The sequence below is a fragment of the Pempheris klunzingeri genome, chromosome 20, assembly GCF_042242105.1.
Source record: "Pempheris klunzingeri isolate RE-2024b chromosome 20, fPemKlu1.hap1, whole genome shotgun sequence".
NCBI classification, from domain to species: domain Eukaryota; kingdom Metazoa; phylum Chordata; class Actinopteri; order Acropomatiformes; family Pempheridae; genus Pempheris; species Pempheris klunzingeri.
In genome coordinates this window covers 8,586,582-8,603,785 of record NC_092031.1, presented here as the reverse complement: position 1 = coordinate 8,603,785, position 17,204 = coordinate 8,586,582, and the positions used below count along the sequence as shown (strand labels likewise).

The window sequence follows — 17,204 nt, the reverse complement described above, 5'->3', positions numbered from 1 at the left end:
TATTACATTTCCATGGATAAACTGGTTTATTAATCAGTTCATGGTTTCAGCTCCAAAACAGTGGCACAATAATGACTATTGGCTGATGTCTCTTCATCAGATGTATCGGTCATTGCCATTAGTATCAAATATCGATAACAGCCTAAAAAATCCAGTATCAATTAAGCGGTCGTTTACTCTCTTCATCAAATGTGAATCTAAATCGTATCGCCACACATTTCCTCCTTTAAGTGTGCCAGAAAAAAAAGGAATTTCAGTGATGCTTAAAATGTTTAACAGACTGCACACATTTTTGATCAAAACAGCCCAGCAGTGCACATTTACTGAGATCCAACTTGGCCTTGGGACGAGCAGCTTATAGTTCAGTTAAATCAGCAACTTCCACCCCTGATGTAAAGTCTAGTGCTCGACTCGGAGCGGGAGCATGACAAACGATTCTATTTACCCACGTCTCAGTACTCTAAATCAATCCCCGGCTGGCTGCGCTCCCACTAGCTAAAGGAGACTATGAGTTTGATTAAGACTGGAAGGAGCCCAGCTAACGTGGCTCACCCCTCTTTTTCCCAGCGAAGGACTGAAAGAAGAAAAAAAAAAAAGGCTGAGGCTGATGTGCCTCAGGAACCGTGGCATCCCATGGATCAAGCTCTCTTTGTTCTCGCTCTAGCTTAAGTTTCCCATGACTCTGTTTGAGCAGAGAGTGTCTCAATGGGCAAGGTTCACAGTGTCATAGCTCACTCACTTTTCTGCTCTGTGGAAGTCATGTGACCTGGACCTCACTGCGGGTCTGACCCGCACCACTCAAGTGTCTCATTTAGGATGATCGCTTTTCTAAAGTCACGGCTACTTGGTAGAAATGTTCTGACCTGCATTAAAACTCTCAAAGCTGAAAACAGGAGCCCCAGAACTAAGTCCTGATACCATCTAAAATCACATCTGGCCCTCTTCTCCACTGGTATTGACTGAGAAAACGCTGAATACTGAGCCGTGTCCGTGAAAATCAGCTCATGGTCTTACTCAGACATGACAGCTCCACAATAACTTATATCGTTCAAGTGTAAAAGACAGTTTTTATTCTGTACAAGTCTACAAAAGGTCACATTTTGTTATTCATTGATCCAACAGCTTACGGAAGTGTCCCCTGATGAGGCAAATTGTCCTATTCATCAGGCATCTACTTTAGGGGAGTACTGAAAAACAGTTGTGCATTGAAAAAAACTCATCTGAGCAATAATCTGCATTTTATAGTTATAAATTATTTTATTCTTATTTATTGTATATATTCTGTAGTTTATTGTACGTCCTGCGTTTCTCTGTATCAGAGCAACTGCAATGCCCAAATCCCCCCCCCCCTGGATAAATTAAGTATATCTGATTCTGAAATAAAACATACACTGGGAAAGATAATTCAACTGATCTCTGTGAATTCATCTCGGGCGCACGGACCATTTAAAACCGAAGTCAGGCATTTTCTGCAAAGATAAACAACCAACTAGGGTTAAAATTATGAAGTTATGTGAACTCGCTGGTGTTCATATGCAATGAAAATCTGACCCTTGTAACATGTGTGCAAATAAATTATTTACCGTAGTGATGAAATAGGCCTTTTTCACTGCAGAGATTCTGACTTGTCATGGTAGGAGAAGCACAGTCGTTATTTATAACGTTAACGTTCTATTTGCTAAGTGTCCCCATGACAGTGAGACAGCATGCACAACTTACAGTGCACAGACCTCAGTTATCTCTAATTATTCACATTGGTGCTTTTCCTACTGTAATGAATCTATTTGCCACCAGCAGGCTGGCAATAGTGGTTTAAAGGGAAATGTCTCAACAACATTAAATATGCAGTTTGGCAAAGACATGAATTGTCTTTGTAAACTGGTGATCATCTGACTTTTCAACTAGCCCCATTATCAATTCATTAACTGTCCAAAACTTTGGTTTATCTTTCCTACAGTTTGGAATACTTAAAACATAATAACCTCATTCAGTCTAGCGTGGCTGTGGACACTTAGCCTTGTTTTTTTGTATAAAGAAATACCCTTTGAAATCTACCAAAATATGAAGTCCAACGAGGCTCAGTCATGGGCATGAAACAACTATGAAATATTTTTATTTCTAGAATCATGTAATCATTTTATAGAATCATGTAAATTATCAAGAAATTAAGTGCTTTACTCTGCTTTTACCCAACATCCAGTCTTATTTTGCAGTGCCACACACAGCCAAGTGAATACGTCAGCCATGATACGCACCCTTATGATATGCAGTTATGTTATTGTTCTCCAAGAAAAGGTTAGTACAATCTGTAAACAAAGGGTCTCTGCTGTCAAACCCTGGAGCTGTGGTTGTGTAAAACCATAAAATATCTTTGTTTACACACACACCTTTTTAAAGTACTGTATAGGCACATATCACATTTACATCACAGTGAAATTCTTGAAGCTCAATGATAATTTCAATAGGCTACATTTATCATCTCTGTTGTTGGCATTTGGGCGCCCGCTGGGGTTAACTAATGAATCTCTGACTCGTTAACATTGTTTTGACTTCAAAGATGATCTTGCTCTCTTGCCCTTTGGGATTCTGGGTGAGTGGGGAGTAGCTACATGAGGCTGCTGACTGTGCATATCATTTTAAAACAGAGGCTGTAACAAGTTAGTGTTTTCATGGGGGAAAGGCTCTTCTTTTGGCTGTGCAGTGGAGGAACCTGTCTGCCCAGTAGCAAAAAGTGGCTCAGCCCATTTGTGTCCTGTGTGACTACCAACAGGGAGCCGCAGACTACACCAGACGACTAAAAGGCCAGCCCAGAACATGTTCATGTGCAAAAGTCTCTTCGGCAACAGAAAGCCTATCAGTGCTCAGTTTTAGACTCGGTGCACGATTGTGAAATGCAGCGCAAAAATGGAAAAGCTTAGAAAAATGGACTCACTCTGCAGCTCTGGATCCCTTATAAATAATGAGGCCAGAATAAATGCATAATTAACACCTCGCTCAGCATGACATGATGCACTGAGAGTGAACTAAGTAACTAGCAATGCAAATATTGTTTTTGAAATGCAAAGGTGCTGTAGAGGTGCTGAGCAACAACTATGTGCCAGTCTGCATACATTGCTGCTGCTGCTGCTGCGTACTACACATATACACTGCAGAATGAAGAGTTTAGTGGTTGATGTGATAAACAAAATTTTTGACAAACGAATTAGCATCATAAAAAGAGCAGGAGCATTTCTGTGGCTCTGGGATTTAGCTGTGAGACAGAAAAACATATTTAGAGGTACACACGGCTGAGTGGGGAAAGGTGGCGGATCTTTGTGACCAAACAGGGTGAATGAACTGCAGAGGAGAGTAAACGCATAAATAAATATATCCATAAATAAATAGTAGATACATCCTGACAGAATTAGCCAAGAGGCTGAGATGAGTGTTATCACTGTTATCATCTACAAGGTGTTTGTTTTTGTGTTTAGAAACAAAATCACGGATAGCGAGAAGATTAGATAAGGGTGAAATATTAAAGGGCGTGAATGGGGAACATCAGATCTAATGTCTGTGTTGTACTGCCATTTCTCAGTTTAGCACAAAAAAATAAAGTGATGGTGCAAAATATACTGTAAACTCAGCAGCCCTTCTGTGCGGTGCAGCAGAATAAGAACTCAATGCAAAGCTTGTTGTTCACATTTAAAGGTTGTTTTCAATGTTCTTTAGTACAAGAGCTGCAATGGGTAGACAGTAAATTGATTAGTTAATTCACATACAGATTATAATTTTGATGATCAATTGTTTCAATCATTTTTATATTAGCTGATTCCATTTTCTCACATATGATGATTTGATGCTTTTCTACATTTTGCTGGGATTTGAATATCACGAGATTTTGTCCTGTAGTTCCGACAAAACAAGATGTATATCGTTGAAACGATTTATCGCTTAAGTCAGGAATGCCAAATATTCCCAAGTCAAGCTTCTCAACTGTAAGGATTTGCCGCATTTCTCCGTCTTATGTGACAGCAAACTGATTATCTTTAGGTTTTGGATTGTTTGTTGGATAAAAGAGGCAATCTGAAAAAAGTCACTTGGGATATTTTGCATTTTCCCCCCACTACTTCTTATAGTCTACATCATATCATCAAACAGTAATTCAATTAATTATAAAGTAAGCTAAACGACAAACAAGGAAAAATAAGCAACGAAAATTACTGTTAGGTGTTAGTTTTGTATCAAGACCGAGATCTTTCATTGTCCACTATACATTCTCCTCCAGATCACTCTAAAGTGAGTCACTGCACCGTGTGCATTAACACAAGCCTAATTCTTCACTCATTCATTTGACTTTGACAGTGGGTTATTGATTCTCACACACACACACACACACACACACACACACACACACACACACACACACACACACACACACACACACACACACACACACACACAGTCAGGCAGCCCTGCTGTCACTACATTGATTGTTTGAGTCTTTTTAGGCCCATTAAATACTTTCACAAAAGGCTGGCAGGCTGAGCTTTTAGTGACATGGCAAAGGAAACAAGCACAGTAGTGTGAGTGTAAATAAGCATCAGGTCACATGATTGTGTCGCCCTCTCTCTCTCTCTCTCTCTCTCTCTCTCCCTCCTTTTATTCTTGCCCAAAGGAAAAGTCATGCCCTTCATCAAGTTGTCATATGGTCGATACCCATTATGTTAGTTAGATCACGCTCAGTGCATGATCGAAAACAGGTTGGATCATAACCACAATACAGGACACTGGTCATTCAAAACACTGTGCATCAGTATGAGAAACTAGAAAAGCCTCCATACTTTTATACACGCACTTCATCACGTAGACCAGATCCCAGTTAAGTCCTCTATCTTATGGTTTCTTACCAGTTGTATGATCCACCGGTCCGATGCCATTCAGCAGCACAGAGTGCAGGTGAGGGTGCGTCTTCTCCAGGGCCGTGCAAAACTCTGCGAAATGGTCTCCGTCCTTACTGATCAGTATCTTCAGGAGGAGGTCCACTTTTTCCGGGCTGGAGGAGCAGTTGTGTCCCAGCTCGTAGCGCTCAGCCTGGCTGAGGGTCCCGCAGTGAGCCAACACATCCACAACTCGGTCCGCATCTGTTATCGACTCCACCAAGTTCTGGTAACACTTCTCCAACAACTCTTTATGCTTGGGCTCCATCTCTTCGCTTTAAAACCAAGTCGGCTTCGGGGACAAATCCGGCTTCTTAATCTTCCCGCTGGTCGACTTCACTTCGCAACTACTGCGGCGACTCCCCGAAACTGTCCCGCTCGGCCCGGTTGGGACGCTTTTCAACCCGAATTGAAGGATACACAAGAAGTAGCCATATTTGTTGCCCAAGGCTGTTGACTGCACCAAGATGACAACACATTTTCCCTACCGCCGCTCCGTCCTCCTTCCGATAAGAAAAAAAAAAACAGCACGTCTTCGCCTCTTAACGCGCCGCTCCGCTACGTTACGAAGACATTATCGTCCTGAAAACAACTTCTTTGGACATGTTGGGAAGTGTTTTAAAAACTCTTGAGCAGCTCTCTCTCTGTGTGTGTGTGTGTGTGTCAGGCTACTAACTCCGCCATGTCTCGGCTCTGGAGCAGCTGCAGCTCTGTGCCAATCATGTTTCCGTGCAATGGACATTTAAGGTAAAGGTGGGCGGGGCTTGGTGCGGAGACGCACCTGGCTACCCGCCGCTGTGACTCCCATTAGGAGAAAATGTCAGACGGAGTTCTACCTGCCGACAGCTGTGGAAAGTACAGGGTCATTATTCAAGCAGAAGTCAAATGCTTCCGTTTTTACTGCAGCGTTGCACGTCTGCTCCACTACTTTGACGCATGTTGTTATTTTGCAGGTCAAGATTGACAGTAAATAATAAAAACGTGTTAATGACCAGCTGCAACGTTAAAGTCATGCACATGCTGTTAAAATGGACCTTGAAATGGGCGAGTTTTGCTTTTTCTGTACTTATTAAAGTATGTTCTTATTGCTAATATTTGCAGTTTTGCTCAAATGCAATGTTGAATGCAAGAATCCTGCTTCTATTTTGCTTTAGTGTTGCTACTTCCTCCAACAGTGCACACAGAATAATCGTCTAGGACATTATGGAAGGTTTGCTGTGTTCAAATAATGATGGAAGTATCAGCAAAATATGCCTTAAGTAGATTATCAAAAGTAATAGTACTGTTTATACAGTAAAATGACCCCTGTGAGTGTTTCATATATTATATTGTATTATTGGATTATTGTTATTGACACATTATTTTGTAAGTAGCATTTTACTGAAGTTTGTCAAGGCTCATTTTTACAATGCTATATAGAGTTGGGAAGTTGAATCCATAACAGTGCATCAAAGGCTGTTAAATAAGTGTATCATATGTCTTGTGTAAAAATATTGATCTGTAAAATAACTAAAATATATGCAGTGGAGTAAAAAGTACAATATTTTTCCCTCTGAACACTTGTGGAGTAGAAATATAAAGTAGCATGAAATCAGAGACAAGTATTTCAGTATTTCCACTGAAAATGTAAAGTGTGCCAGTGCTTTACAGGGCTGCTCATTGTTCTTGTCTACGTCTGTATGTGTGATAAAATGTCAGACAGATGGTATTTGTATTGTGGGAAGCTGGTTCCCAATTCAGAGTTTGATCTGAAGGCCATAAGAATAAGTTAAGTTGTTAAATGAATTTTCTCTATTTTTCTTGTGAAATACTGGACTCTCTTACATGTTCGAGCCTCTTAAAACGTTATTAAAGGAAGCAGTCTGAGGAGGGAAATCGCCCTTTGGTTCAACTGATCACAATTCATTTCCACACTAAAGCTATAATCTTTGATGAAGCATCACACGTAGGCTTTGCTTCCCTTTAGGGGATGGTTGCAATGATCCCCTCATTATCTTCTTTACTCTGGTGATTATGACCAGCTGGCTGAAGTTATGGTACTTCATGATTGTTTAATATTTTGTCACTGTAGGACACAGAGAGGGGGCAGACAGAGTGTGTATTGGTTATGGTAAACAGTGACTTTGTTGGACTGTAGCGTCATGATATTTTCATGACATGTCAATTTCGTTGACATCTTACAGATATTAAAAGTTAATGGTCATCATCCTACATGTTGAAGTCCCATGGCATCGGGGTAAAATGTATGTGTACTTCTCAAAAATGCAGTGTTTTCTTTCAGCTGATGATTCTATGGCAGTTATGTTAATATAACAGCATTACAAATCACGCATTTATTGATTTAGGCTTCGCTTGCCAAAGTCTCATCTGTCCAGTGAATCCAGTCTCTGATACAGAATATGGGTTATGCGCTTCAAAACAGGCTACTATCTTATCATGAGGGAAATCCAATTGCTTTTATTTCATGCTTTGATGTATTTTTAGAGCAGATTGTATACCTCCAGATCGTATAGTTGTCTGTTTGTCATCTGGATTGTCCCCTGACACATCTGCCGCTGCTGCTCTATGAGCTTTCTTCTGCTCCACATAATCCATCCAATCTCAAAGGAGACAGACGTCACGTAAGGCCAATATCCTTAAGATAGAAATTCTCTAACAGCAGACAATGAAATACATACATGATTATCTACATGTGCTTATCCGGAGCCTCAGTACAAACAGCTGAACTGTAGAGATGCTAAATGTGGGAATCTGCTGTGAGCTCATTTATCATAATTGCTGACAGTACTTTATATCATTAAGGGGTTTTCGGCGTGACTCTCACTTGGAGCTAGCTGGAGCGCTCAGGGCCTGGCTTTAAAGCTTAATACGGTACACAGTGTGCCTATACATTTCCCCACTTAAGTTTAGCACAGCTTTAACAATGTAAGCGGTTATGTAACAACTCAACTAATTTACTTTTCCTGCAGGGAAAATCTATTTGGCGCTCACCAAGAAAACTAGTTGGAATGTTTAGGAATTATGTAAATTCCTAAAACCATCACACTAGATTAAAATTGGATGCTCTTACACCCTTAAAACTGATGCTGTTGTTGCACAGTGAAAACATTAAGTACTATGTTGTCTCCTGCCAGATAGTGTGACGCTCCTCTTCAAAGCCTCTTCAGATGGATGTATGCAGACTGCATGCACAACTGAAAGGAACAGGTTGGACAGGTTTTATTCTCCTATTTTGTCAAATATCAGCGGATGAACCTCAAGCCGTGCAGGGTGCAGCTCTGCAGGCTGGATAGTGATATCTGCTGCTACATCTCATTATGTGTTGTTCATCTAATCCTCCGGTTTGTAATTTGCTTATATGCACTCATGAAGTTTAAAGCGGGATTATGTCCCTGGCAACCAAATGTCACTTAACCGCACATTCCTCATTGGACGAAAAATTGGAGAAAATCCACTGCAAATCAACAATTTGGTCAATACTTACTTTTACTGATTGTCTATAAGACAGTATTAACACTAGAGGTCAGTGATGGGGACATGAATTTAGGTAAAACGTGGACTTATCTCAATAGATTTACAGAATTAGATTTTTCATTGAGATTATGTTTAATCCATCTGTGAAACTAACCTTTCATAAGGTGTTGGCTTATCAGTTGCTTTATTTACGGATCTTTTCACTTTTATTCTTTGAGCTAGGAGTTTTCTTCAACATGACCATACAAAACAAAAAAAACATCAATATTAATAAAACAAAAGTCATATTTCAAACCTCTCAAGTTCAGAAATGCTTTGAGCTTCATTTTCAAATCAAATCAAAATTCATCTAAGAGGAGAAGCCAAAGCTCCAGTGGGCAGTGTAAGGGCTAAGTGTTTATCAAAGGCTGACCTTCACATCGTCTACTAGAACTGATAATGCAGATGGATACTATTGATTGACGCGACTCCCGTACACACTTGTGTCTGACATCTCCAATAAGACAGTGCATGTCTGAATGTGTATCTAAGAGTCCCAGGAAGGGTGCAGCATCCTGCGATCACGTCCACGTTAATAATTTAAACATCTTTTTCTAGAAATCAGGTTCAGAATGAGGGAAGTGTTCGGTTTTCTCTCTCAAAGTAAAAGCCAAATGGGCCCCCGCCCCCCTGGATTTCCTTTTGACCTATATATTTCGGGAGGTATCGCAGCAGTCTCGGCTAGGGAGAAAATACACAAATACCAGCATCAAATATTCATCCTTTTTTGTCCTCCGGCTGGTGGGAGCTTTTCATTTTAAGTGTCTATGAGAAGAAGTGAAGTGAGAAAGGTATACGAGAAGTGAGGCTCAGTGGAGTCATTTGTCTCCCCATCACAGCCCCTCTGAGGCTGCACTTTGGGCTGCAACACAGAGCAGACTTCAGGACATCCGTGTGTCTCCAATATGGACACTATTTATAGCCTTGAGAAAGCTCTCTGTGCCGTATCACTGAAGCTGCAAAAGCAAACCTGGACATTTTTCCCCCTCTCAGATTATACAGCAAAGCACACGCACAGAAATCACTTATGTAAGCCACATTACTCGCACCTTTTAACCAAACGTGCAGCTCATGATGCTCAGAGGATGGGGGGTGGGGGGGTGGAAGGGGGAGGATTGACTCCCTCTCCGTAATACAGACCAAGGTGGTGAAAATGAGACTGGCTTTGAAATGCAAATTGCTCATTGTGTGCCGGCTCAGAGCAGAAAATCCACAGTCAATGTTTCATGCAAAACACATGATCCCATTTCACAAAGACAATTCACATATGCCAAAATGTTTTTTTTTTTTTTTTATTGAAATGAGAAGTGGCTGTTTTGTAAGTCTCTGGAGACTGAGACTATGAAATGGCAAATGTTAGAAAACTAAAAAGGCATCCATTGAATTTCAACTATCCTCATGTTACAAGGGTGATTGCAAAGGAGAGTTAATGCAATAGATATTCAGTTCAAAGCCAAACTCTAAGTCAGCAGTGTGAACCAAGAGCCCTCTACTGGCAGTAAAACATACCAACCAGTGAAGCACATTATGTAAAAAAAAATGTTTCTGCAGCCATACAAGTATTAATATTGCAAGAAAAACCACAGTGAAACATCAACTAGCTTTGAATAGTTCGCATTCCTCATTGATTGGCTTAAAAAAAAAAAAAGGCACAACATGATTTGTCTTAAGGGTTTGGTTTTTGGGCATTCAGGAAAAAGGCAGCATTGTCTAAATGTTGCAAAACAGAAGTTTTGTAAAGGATTATATATATAAAAAGGATTGTAAGTGAAAGGCTAATTTGCATAGTAAAGCAGTAAAAGCTTGGTTAGTTAACATGGATGCTTTAAAGACAAAGGAGATGCCTTTTGCAGATCTTCATTTCATACATTCAAAAATTACCTGCATTGAATTGTGACCACATTAAATGATCAGATCTATTCTGCGTGACACTGAGTTACACTTAATTTCTTAAAACTTGCATAATACTCAGACAATGTTGTACATATTAACTTGTATACAGTTGAAATGGTTGGCAATGGGGTCAACATAACCCCAGTAAACACAGAAATAATACATACATAAAGTAATGTGCTAAATGTTTTCCTTGTATGTGTACTTTATACATTTGGATAAATGCCCCATTCAGTTGTTCTTACTTCAATAAACTCTGTTACAACAAATACGGTTTCCTTTAACAATAATTGCAAACAGAAGAATTAAACTAAAGCAGTTTGTTGACATTTAAATTATATTTCATGGCATAGTTGGTGTAGTTACATAGTATAATTGAAATCTGTATGAAATTTTCAGGCACCCAAATAATAAATTTTACCCAGTAATGACAAAGCTATATGCATTGTTAAAAAATATACATATTAGTATATATTCACTATGTGGCAGTGATCTAATACAACACAGTAGCAAAAAAAGATAAAATCGCGTCACTGAAGAGAATACAAAAGTAATAATGATTGAGCGTTGTTGTGGGAAAAACAACTTTAACTACATGCATCAGATGTGATATAAGGTCGTATAGCATTGTTTCAGTGTGGACATATACTTTGTCCTAATAAAGTGATGTGTTCCTCTCCTTTTAGTCACTACCTCCACACAGCTTCAGCAGCAGCTTCTTGTAATCCCCAGAGGTATCACCCTGAAAAACAAAGCAAAATCAATATGAATTTCAAATGACAAACATATCACATAAACAAAAACTGCAGACTGCCATAATAACGTGGTTAGTGGGGCTTACTGAGATGTGAGTGTACAGTGATTTTCCGTAAGCCTTCAGATATTCCTGTCTGATGTCCAGCATATCCACCTCAGAGCGCGACACCATGACACGGATGAGCGTTGTGTCCTTGGTCCCCGCTCCCTGTCAACACATTACAATATGACATCCCTCCCCAGCTACAATGGCGACAACAAGTTGGGTGTGATAATTAGTATAAAATGTGTTGATAAACAACAGGTGTACCTCCATGGCCTTATGGAGCCTTTCTGCAAAGTAGACTGGGGTGTTCTTGATGCATTTCACTGGGATGAAAGATAAAAGAAGATAAATAGATGAGCCTTGTATGAAACCAGACAATGTTCTGATTTGGTTTTACGACAGGAACAAGATACAGAGGTAAATGAAGAGTCAAGACAAAGTCAAAAGCTGACTGCCTGAGGCTGCCAGCATTTGACACTAATGTACATATTGTACACATACAAATTGAATAAAAGAGGTGGCTGTATTGTAATTCAATAATTTAAAGTTATTGCCCCAGCCAGAGGGTTATGGTCTCAGCCCTATTTTTTGGGTTGCAAATTACTTCAGCAATTTGTTCCACTCCAACTATACCTTTTCATCCAATCTTCACTGCTTTTAAGACATAACAATTTGGATGAACTTAATTTGAAGGTATTCCATACTGTAGGTGTAGCCTATTTGAAATAACATTAGCACAATAGCACAAAATTCAATGGCGGTACAGACACACGATAAACTAAAATGGCTGGAAATGCAGTTTTCAGTCTGACTCAGATCAGATCAATGAGTGTATTTTGACACAGTTGTAGACTTCTGGACATTTTCTATGTTTAAAATAACACATTTAGAGAGTTGTGCAGCCTTTAGTCTTTTAATCCATCCTTTTCTTTTGATCAATCATTGAGTAGTAAAAAGTATTCAGGTCGAACAGGGGCCTGTTTGCATCTGAAGGATATTTTTAGCCCGTCCAGGAAAGCCTTTAGAAACAATCATCTTGACTTCAACATATAATTAAAGCTTAAACATGTTTTTGGAAAAAACAGTTTGATTGAGGTTTGGAAAAAGAGACCCAAGCAGCGTACCCACAGCCACCATGCCAGACTCCACATTGCCAGACATTTCCCTGCAGATACTCTTCTCAATGTCTCTCCCACACATCTGCTGGTACTCTTGGAAGACTAATACAGACAAGAACCACAGGAGAGAGAGTTACAGTCATAATATTTGAAAGGAACATGTACTGTGTACTAAAAAGTCAACACATGAAACTTGAAAAGCAGAACTTCACTGGTGAACTACACGAAATTGAGGAAGAAAAATAAACTTGTGGAAGTACAACAATGTTGAAATTACACACCTGCCCGAAGGTGTGGCTTGCTGCGAGCACACAGGATGGCATTAAACTGAGACTCATCGGTTCCCACTTTATTTTCCCCGGCAGCATACAGTTTCTGTTGCCCACGCAGACATATAAAAGTCAAAAAAGGTTTGATCAGGCTTGCTAATTACTTTCCAAGACTGTTCCAACAGCTAACAAAGTTAAAAACAGTACCTGAGCATCCTGTTTAGCCAGAGAGATGTCAACGGTCTCCCTTTCGTCGCGATTTCCCTAGACAGAGTGAGACATGTTGTGCTCATTAAAACCATATCATGTAGGCCAACACTTTTAAGTTCAGGTGAGCTGAAATCTGTTTTGAGAGACCTCATGAATCAGGTGAAATACGTGCAGCAGCTACCTGAGAGAGAGAAATCAGGAGTCTGCGGAAGTGACCGGAGGTGTCGCTGCTGATGGCGTCCTCCAGGCTCTTCCCATACTCTGGAAAGAGGGCGCGGCTTTTTACTTACATACAAAATATTTGTTTGCGTAACATTTGCATCTTGTTTAGACACCATTTCTTCAAAATGTATTGTTTGAGAACAAATAAAAGGGTAGTTGTGCAACCTAAAAATCAAACACACAATTTTAAACTATAACTTTTACTCTGCAAGTTCTTTTATACTAACATTTAACACTACACCTAGATGTTAAATGCTTGATTGATACAAAAGTTATCAATCAATTTCACAGTTTTTTGTGGAATTACAAAGCATTTTTTATGAATATAAGACAACGTTATTGAAAAATATTTAATTTAAATGATTTAAATGGTGGAGTTACAGAACTACAGGATATTTCTTACAAAAATGTGCATCAAAAATATAAAATGACAGGATCAGAACTCACCAGCTTTGTAGATTCTGCTGATTTCACAAATCTCTGCATTGGAGCGAGATGACAGAATCTCAATCAGACAAGCTTCATCAGTTCCTGCGCCCTGAAAAAGAAACAGAAAAGCCTTAGTAAGACGTTCAAGCACACATCCGATTCACAGTATAAAAATAGTGAGCATTCAGTTGTCGTTAGCCATGCCTCAAGTCTCAACTTGTCTGGCCTTCACTTGCACTTAGTGGACTTATTTTATTTTCCTATTACATGATGAGTCACACAATGCGGTTTGGACTACAAATCCAAAAACTGAAGCATCTGCTGAGACGACAACTCCAGCTTCCAACCTTTATAGCCTCTCTGAGTTGAGCTGCGTCAAAGTGTGAAGGGCTCATCATCATAGCAAGAACCAGTTTCTCAAAGTTTCCAGTGAGCTCAGACTTCAGATCATGGACTAAATCCTAAGGGGAAAAACATAAAACAAAAAAACATGAGCACAGGATCAGCCTAGATAGGGTTTCCATATGGGGTCAATGAGAAGCAACGGGTTACATAATGACTTTTAACTGCAAAAAACAAAAACTCTAACCAAATATTAGAAAATGTACCTTCCCATAAGTTGTTTTATAGGCTGCAACCATTGGAACCCTCTGCTTGTTGGTACGACTTCCCAGAAGTTCAAGAATGGCATTTTCATCAGTGCCTTCAAAGTGTATATTTTGAATCAATTCACGATTTGTTTAAAAAAGGAACAAAGACATACAAAACACTCATCAATGCTGTGTGACAATCTTTTTGCTTTACTGACCAAAACCCTTCATAGCTTTTCGAAGAACTTCAACGTCCCTCAGTGGATCAGCCCCTGGAAAGTCTTTAATAGAACCCCTGTACCCTTTCTATATAGAAAAACAGAAATAAAAACGTTAAACAACACAATGCCACACAGCTACAAAGGTATTTTTTAACTGTATGTACACTAGAGCATAGTGTCAAATTCCTAGGATGAAGACAAATGCATCTTACAGGGACGGCAGGTGCCTGAGGATTGGACGGACCTCCACTTCCATATACAGGCACTGAGGGGTTCGTCGCAGGGGCTCCGGGGTAATTTGGCATAGGCTGGCCTGGAGCGGGACCCCCTGGGTATCCCTGCTGAGCCCCTCCTGGCTGCAAACAGAGGACAGCTGTAAGTGCTAAGTACATAGTGACAAACTTCATATAGAGCAAATAAGATTCAAGTAGGAGTGGTAAAAATAAGGTGATTTAAGCAAACAAGAGCTTTAGCTTAAGTCTGTCCATATGTTATTAGTGACGTAGCACTGCAGAAGTGGGGAGAGAGCTAAGAATGTATGTACCGCTCCGTAGCCGCTTGGTGCTGCACCCCAGCCTCCACCTGCAAGAAAATATTAACATAACACTGAACAATTCACTCAAAGAACACATCTGATATTATATATACATATATAAAGTATAAATATTTTTTGGTTGTGTTTATAAATATTGCTGCATGTTAATACTCAAAAACATCTTGGAGCCTCACCTGCTGGAGGCATGGAGGGATAGCCCCCTGCTCCAGACTGTGATGGGTATCCTCCTGCCTGAGGAGGGAAGCCTCCACCAGGGTAGCCACCGGCTTGGGGAGGGTAGCCCCCTGCTGCTGGTGGGTAACCGCCTGCTGCTGGTGGGTAACCGCCCGCTGCAGGGGGGTAACCGCCCGCTGCAGGGGGGTAACCACCAGCCTGTGGGGGGTAGCCACCAGCCTGTGGGGGGTAGCCGCCTGCTGCTGGAGGGTAGCCACCCGCTTGGGGTGGATATGCCCCTTGTTGAGGTGGGTAGCCCCCTGCCTGTGGTGGGTATCCACCGGATTGGGGAGGATATCCTGGGTAACTCATCTTAAGAATCTGGAAGTGACATTAAGTTGTGGCTTGTTACTGTGATGTATGAGGGCCATCATGTGGCTCTTTTTGACAATGGGACCTGTTGCAGGTCACAACCAGTGCTCTAAAAATAACAGAAACCACTCACCTTGCACCCCACACCCTGCACCCCTTCAGTGTCACCCAAATAAAATGCTCTACCCTCTGCCTATAACTTCGGTATGTTAATAAATGAGCTGTATTGTTAGACAGACACCTCACTTTGATATATTACACTTTATTTATTATTGCCTGTTAAACCACATCTCCATTATGACGACAGCAGCTTACCACTTCCATCTGCCTCGATCTGGAACATATGATGATGATTGGTTTTAACAGAGGTTAAGTTTTGCTTCCCCTTTCTCAACCACTTTTCAACAAACTTTTCAATCCCTTTCAACAACCACAGCAAACACTGTATAACGCAAACTAGCAACGGTCCCCTAATCTTCTCAGTTACACATTATGGATCCCTGTTTGACAAGATCTTTTTGGAGGGATTCCCATCCATTTGGAGAGTTGTTGTTGTCGGAGTTGCACAACTGTTACGGTGCCTTCGCAGCATCCCTTTACTTGGCAAAAATACCAATTACAGCTGCAGGTTTGTCAGCTGTAATGAGTGGCAGCAAATTTGCTTTGTTTACATGCACACAAGAAACCAGCCACTATTTTGACAGCATAGTGAGACCTACAGGTGCAAAATTTCCTCCAATTCAGCTGTAAACATTTTTATTTATCCATAACTTTAAGTTTAAATTTAATTTTAGTTGAGATTCAGTTCAGATTGAACTATTCTGAATCCAAGGATGCAGCACTGGGTCCTACTGACAGACTCTGTGTTAGGGGTGACCTCATGAAGGGCGTCTGATTGCTGACACTCCCCTGTTAGTTTCCAGCTCTCTCCTTTGGACCCTTGGAAGCACTGATGAGGCTTTTTTTAATGTAAATATCAGCATTTCCACCACACAGTCCAAGGAGGGCTGGAAGTATGAGTCAGGAAAAACAGACTCGTATATACCTGACATATGAATCAGTCTAGCAGATGAAATCTTACAGTATTTTGCTCGTTGCATTTGAATTTCTTTCACAAAAAAACGACTCAAGTCACAGCTCCTGAAAGCAGCAAACAGCCCCATCTGACCGAGCATCACAGGCCTGCGTTTCTCAACCCGCTGGCTAGCTATAATGCAATGATTTAACAGTGCTTTTATATCTGTACACAACAATAAGCTGTAATTGTAGTAGACAGCCTATGTGCTAGCTAACCAGGCTAAAGCCCGTTCACTTCACGCTTGTACCGACCGTGAAGTCCCTTAACGTTACATAATACTGTCAGAATAGGAAGTTGTTGTCCAGCAGCTAGCATCCAGTCTGTGCACACACTAAGAAGAACTATCAAGACGTTTAATACATACGGTTTAAAGTATAAATAAGCCAGTTTAAGGCTTATAAAATGTCTAAAGTTATACGTTTGTCACCGTTAGCTCAGCACTGCCTGCGCCTGTTAAATTGGGCGAGGCTAATTCCCGACATTCCTCGGGCGGAGAGACAAGCTAGCAGACGCTGCTAAACTTATCAAAACACTTCGGTGAACTTTGTCGTCGCCTGTAACGAGGTGTATGAGTAATATTCCGCTTGCATTTACAGTGCAACCCAAAACATTGGGGGTTACTTACTTGTCAGATACGGGCTCGGTGTCCAGGAAGAGACGCGCTGAGAGCAGCAGGGAGAGTGCAGCGGAGGTGGGTGGGTCCTCGGTATTGTTTCCGTCCTGCTGTAACGACCTTTGCTCTTTTATCATCCGCAGTCCTCCGACTGGAGCTGATGTTGACTCAGGCGATGTGTCATTTGCACCACAGGGGACGTTTGTCTACAACTGATTGGGTTTGTTTCCACAGTGATGTGACAGGCAC

The 17,204-nt window shown here is 40.8% G+C and overlaps 2 protein-coding genes across 3 annotated transcripts in view; both read right to left on the bottom strand.

Annotated features, from left to right (window-relative positions):
- The window catches only part of LOC139220030 (disks large homolog 5-like), a 30,412-nt gene extending 24,820 nt beyond the window's left edge, over positions 1-5,592 (bottom strand). For both annotated transcript variants that reach the window (XM_070852070.1, XM_070852071.1), the window contains exon 1: positions 4,887-5,592. In XM_070852070.1, coding sequence (XP_070708171.1) covers positions 4,887-5,184 — 298 coding nt within the window. In that variant the 5' untranslated portion in view covers positions 5,185-5,592. The remainder of the gene's footprint in view (positions 1-4,886) is intronic.
- A 3,194-nt stretch (positions 5,593-8,786) lies between these two features.
- On the bottom strand, positions 8,787-17,119 carry LOC139219586 (annexin A4-like). The gene is made up of 15 exons (XM_070851503.1): positions 16,968-17,119; positions 14,913-15,273; positions 14,728-14,765; positions 14,396-14,539; positions 14,181-14,268; positions 13,981-14,075; positions 13,720-13,833; positions 13,391-13,481; positions 12,903-12,982; positions 12,719-12,775; positions 12,524-12,617; positions 12,249-12,344; positions 11,389-11,447; positions 11,164-11,286; positions 8,787-11,064 (listed from the first exon to the last, which is right to left on the bottom strand). Exons 2-15 carry the CDS (start codon positions 15,262-15,264, stop codon positions 11,005-11,007), a joined length of 1,491 nt encoding a protein of 496 aa, XP_070707604.1. The 5' UTR covers positions 15,265-15,273; positions 16,968-17,119; the 3' UTR covers positions 8,787-11,004.
- Positions 17,120-17,204: the final 85 nt, after the last annotated feature.

Excerpts from the sequence above, each read along its gene's own strand:
- LOC139219586 (XM_070851503.1), bottom strand. The coding sequence starts at position 15,264 with ATGAGTTACCCAGGATATCCTCCCCAATCCGGTGGATACCCACCACAG. Across the intron at positions 14,540-14,727 it reads CACCAAGCGGCTACGGAGCG|CCAGGAGGGGCTCAGCAGGG; the intron begins GTACATACATTC and ends CTCTGTTTGCAG. Across the intron at positions 12,776-12,902 it reads TCCTGATTTCTCTCTCTCAG|GGAAATCGCGACGAAAGGGA; the intron begins GTAGCTGCTGCA and ends CACTCTGTCTAG.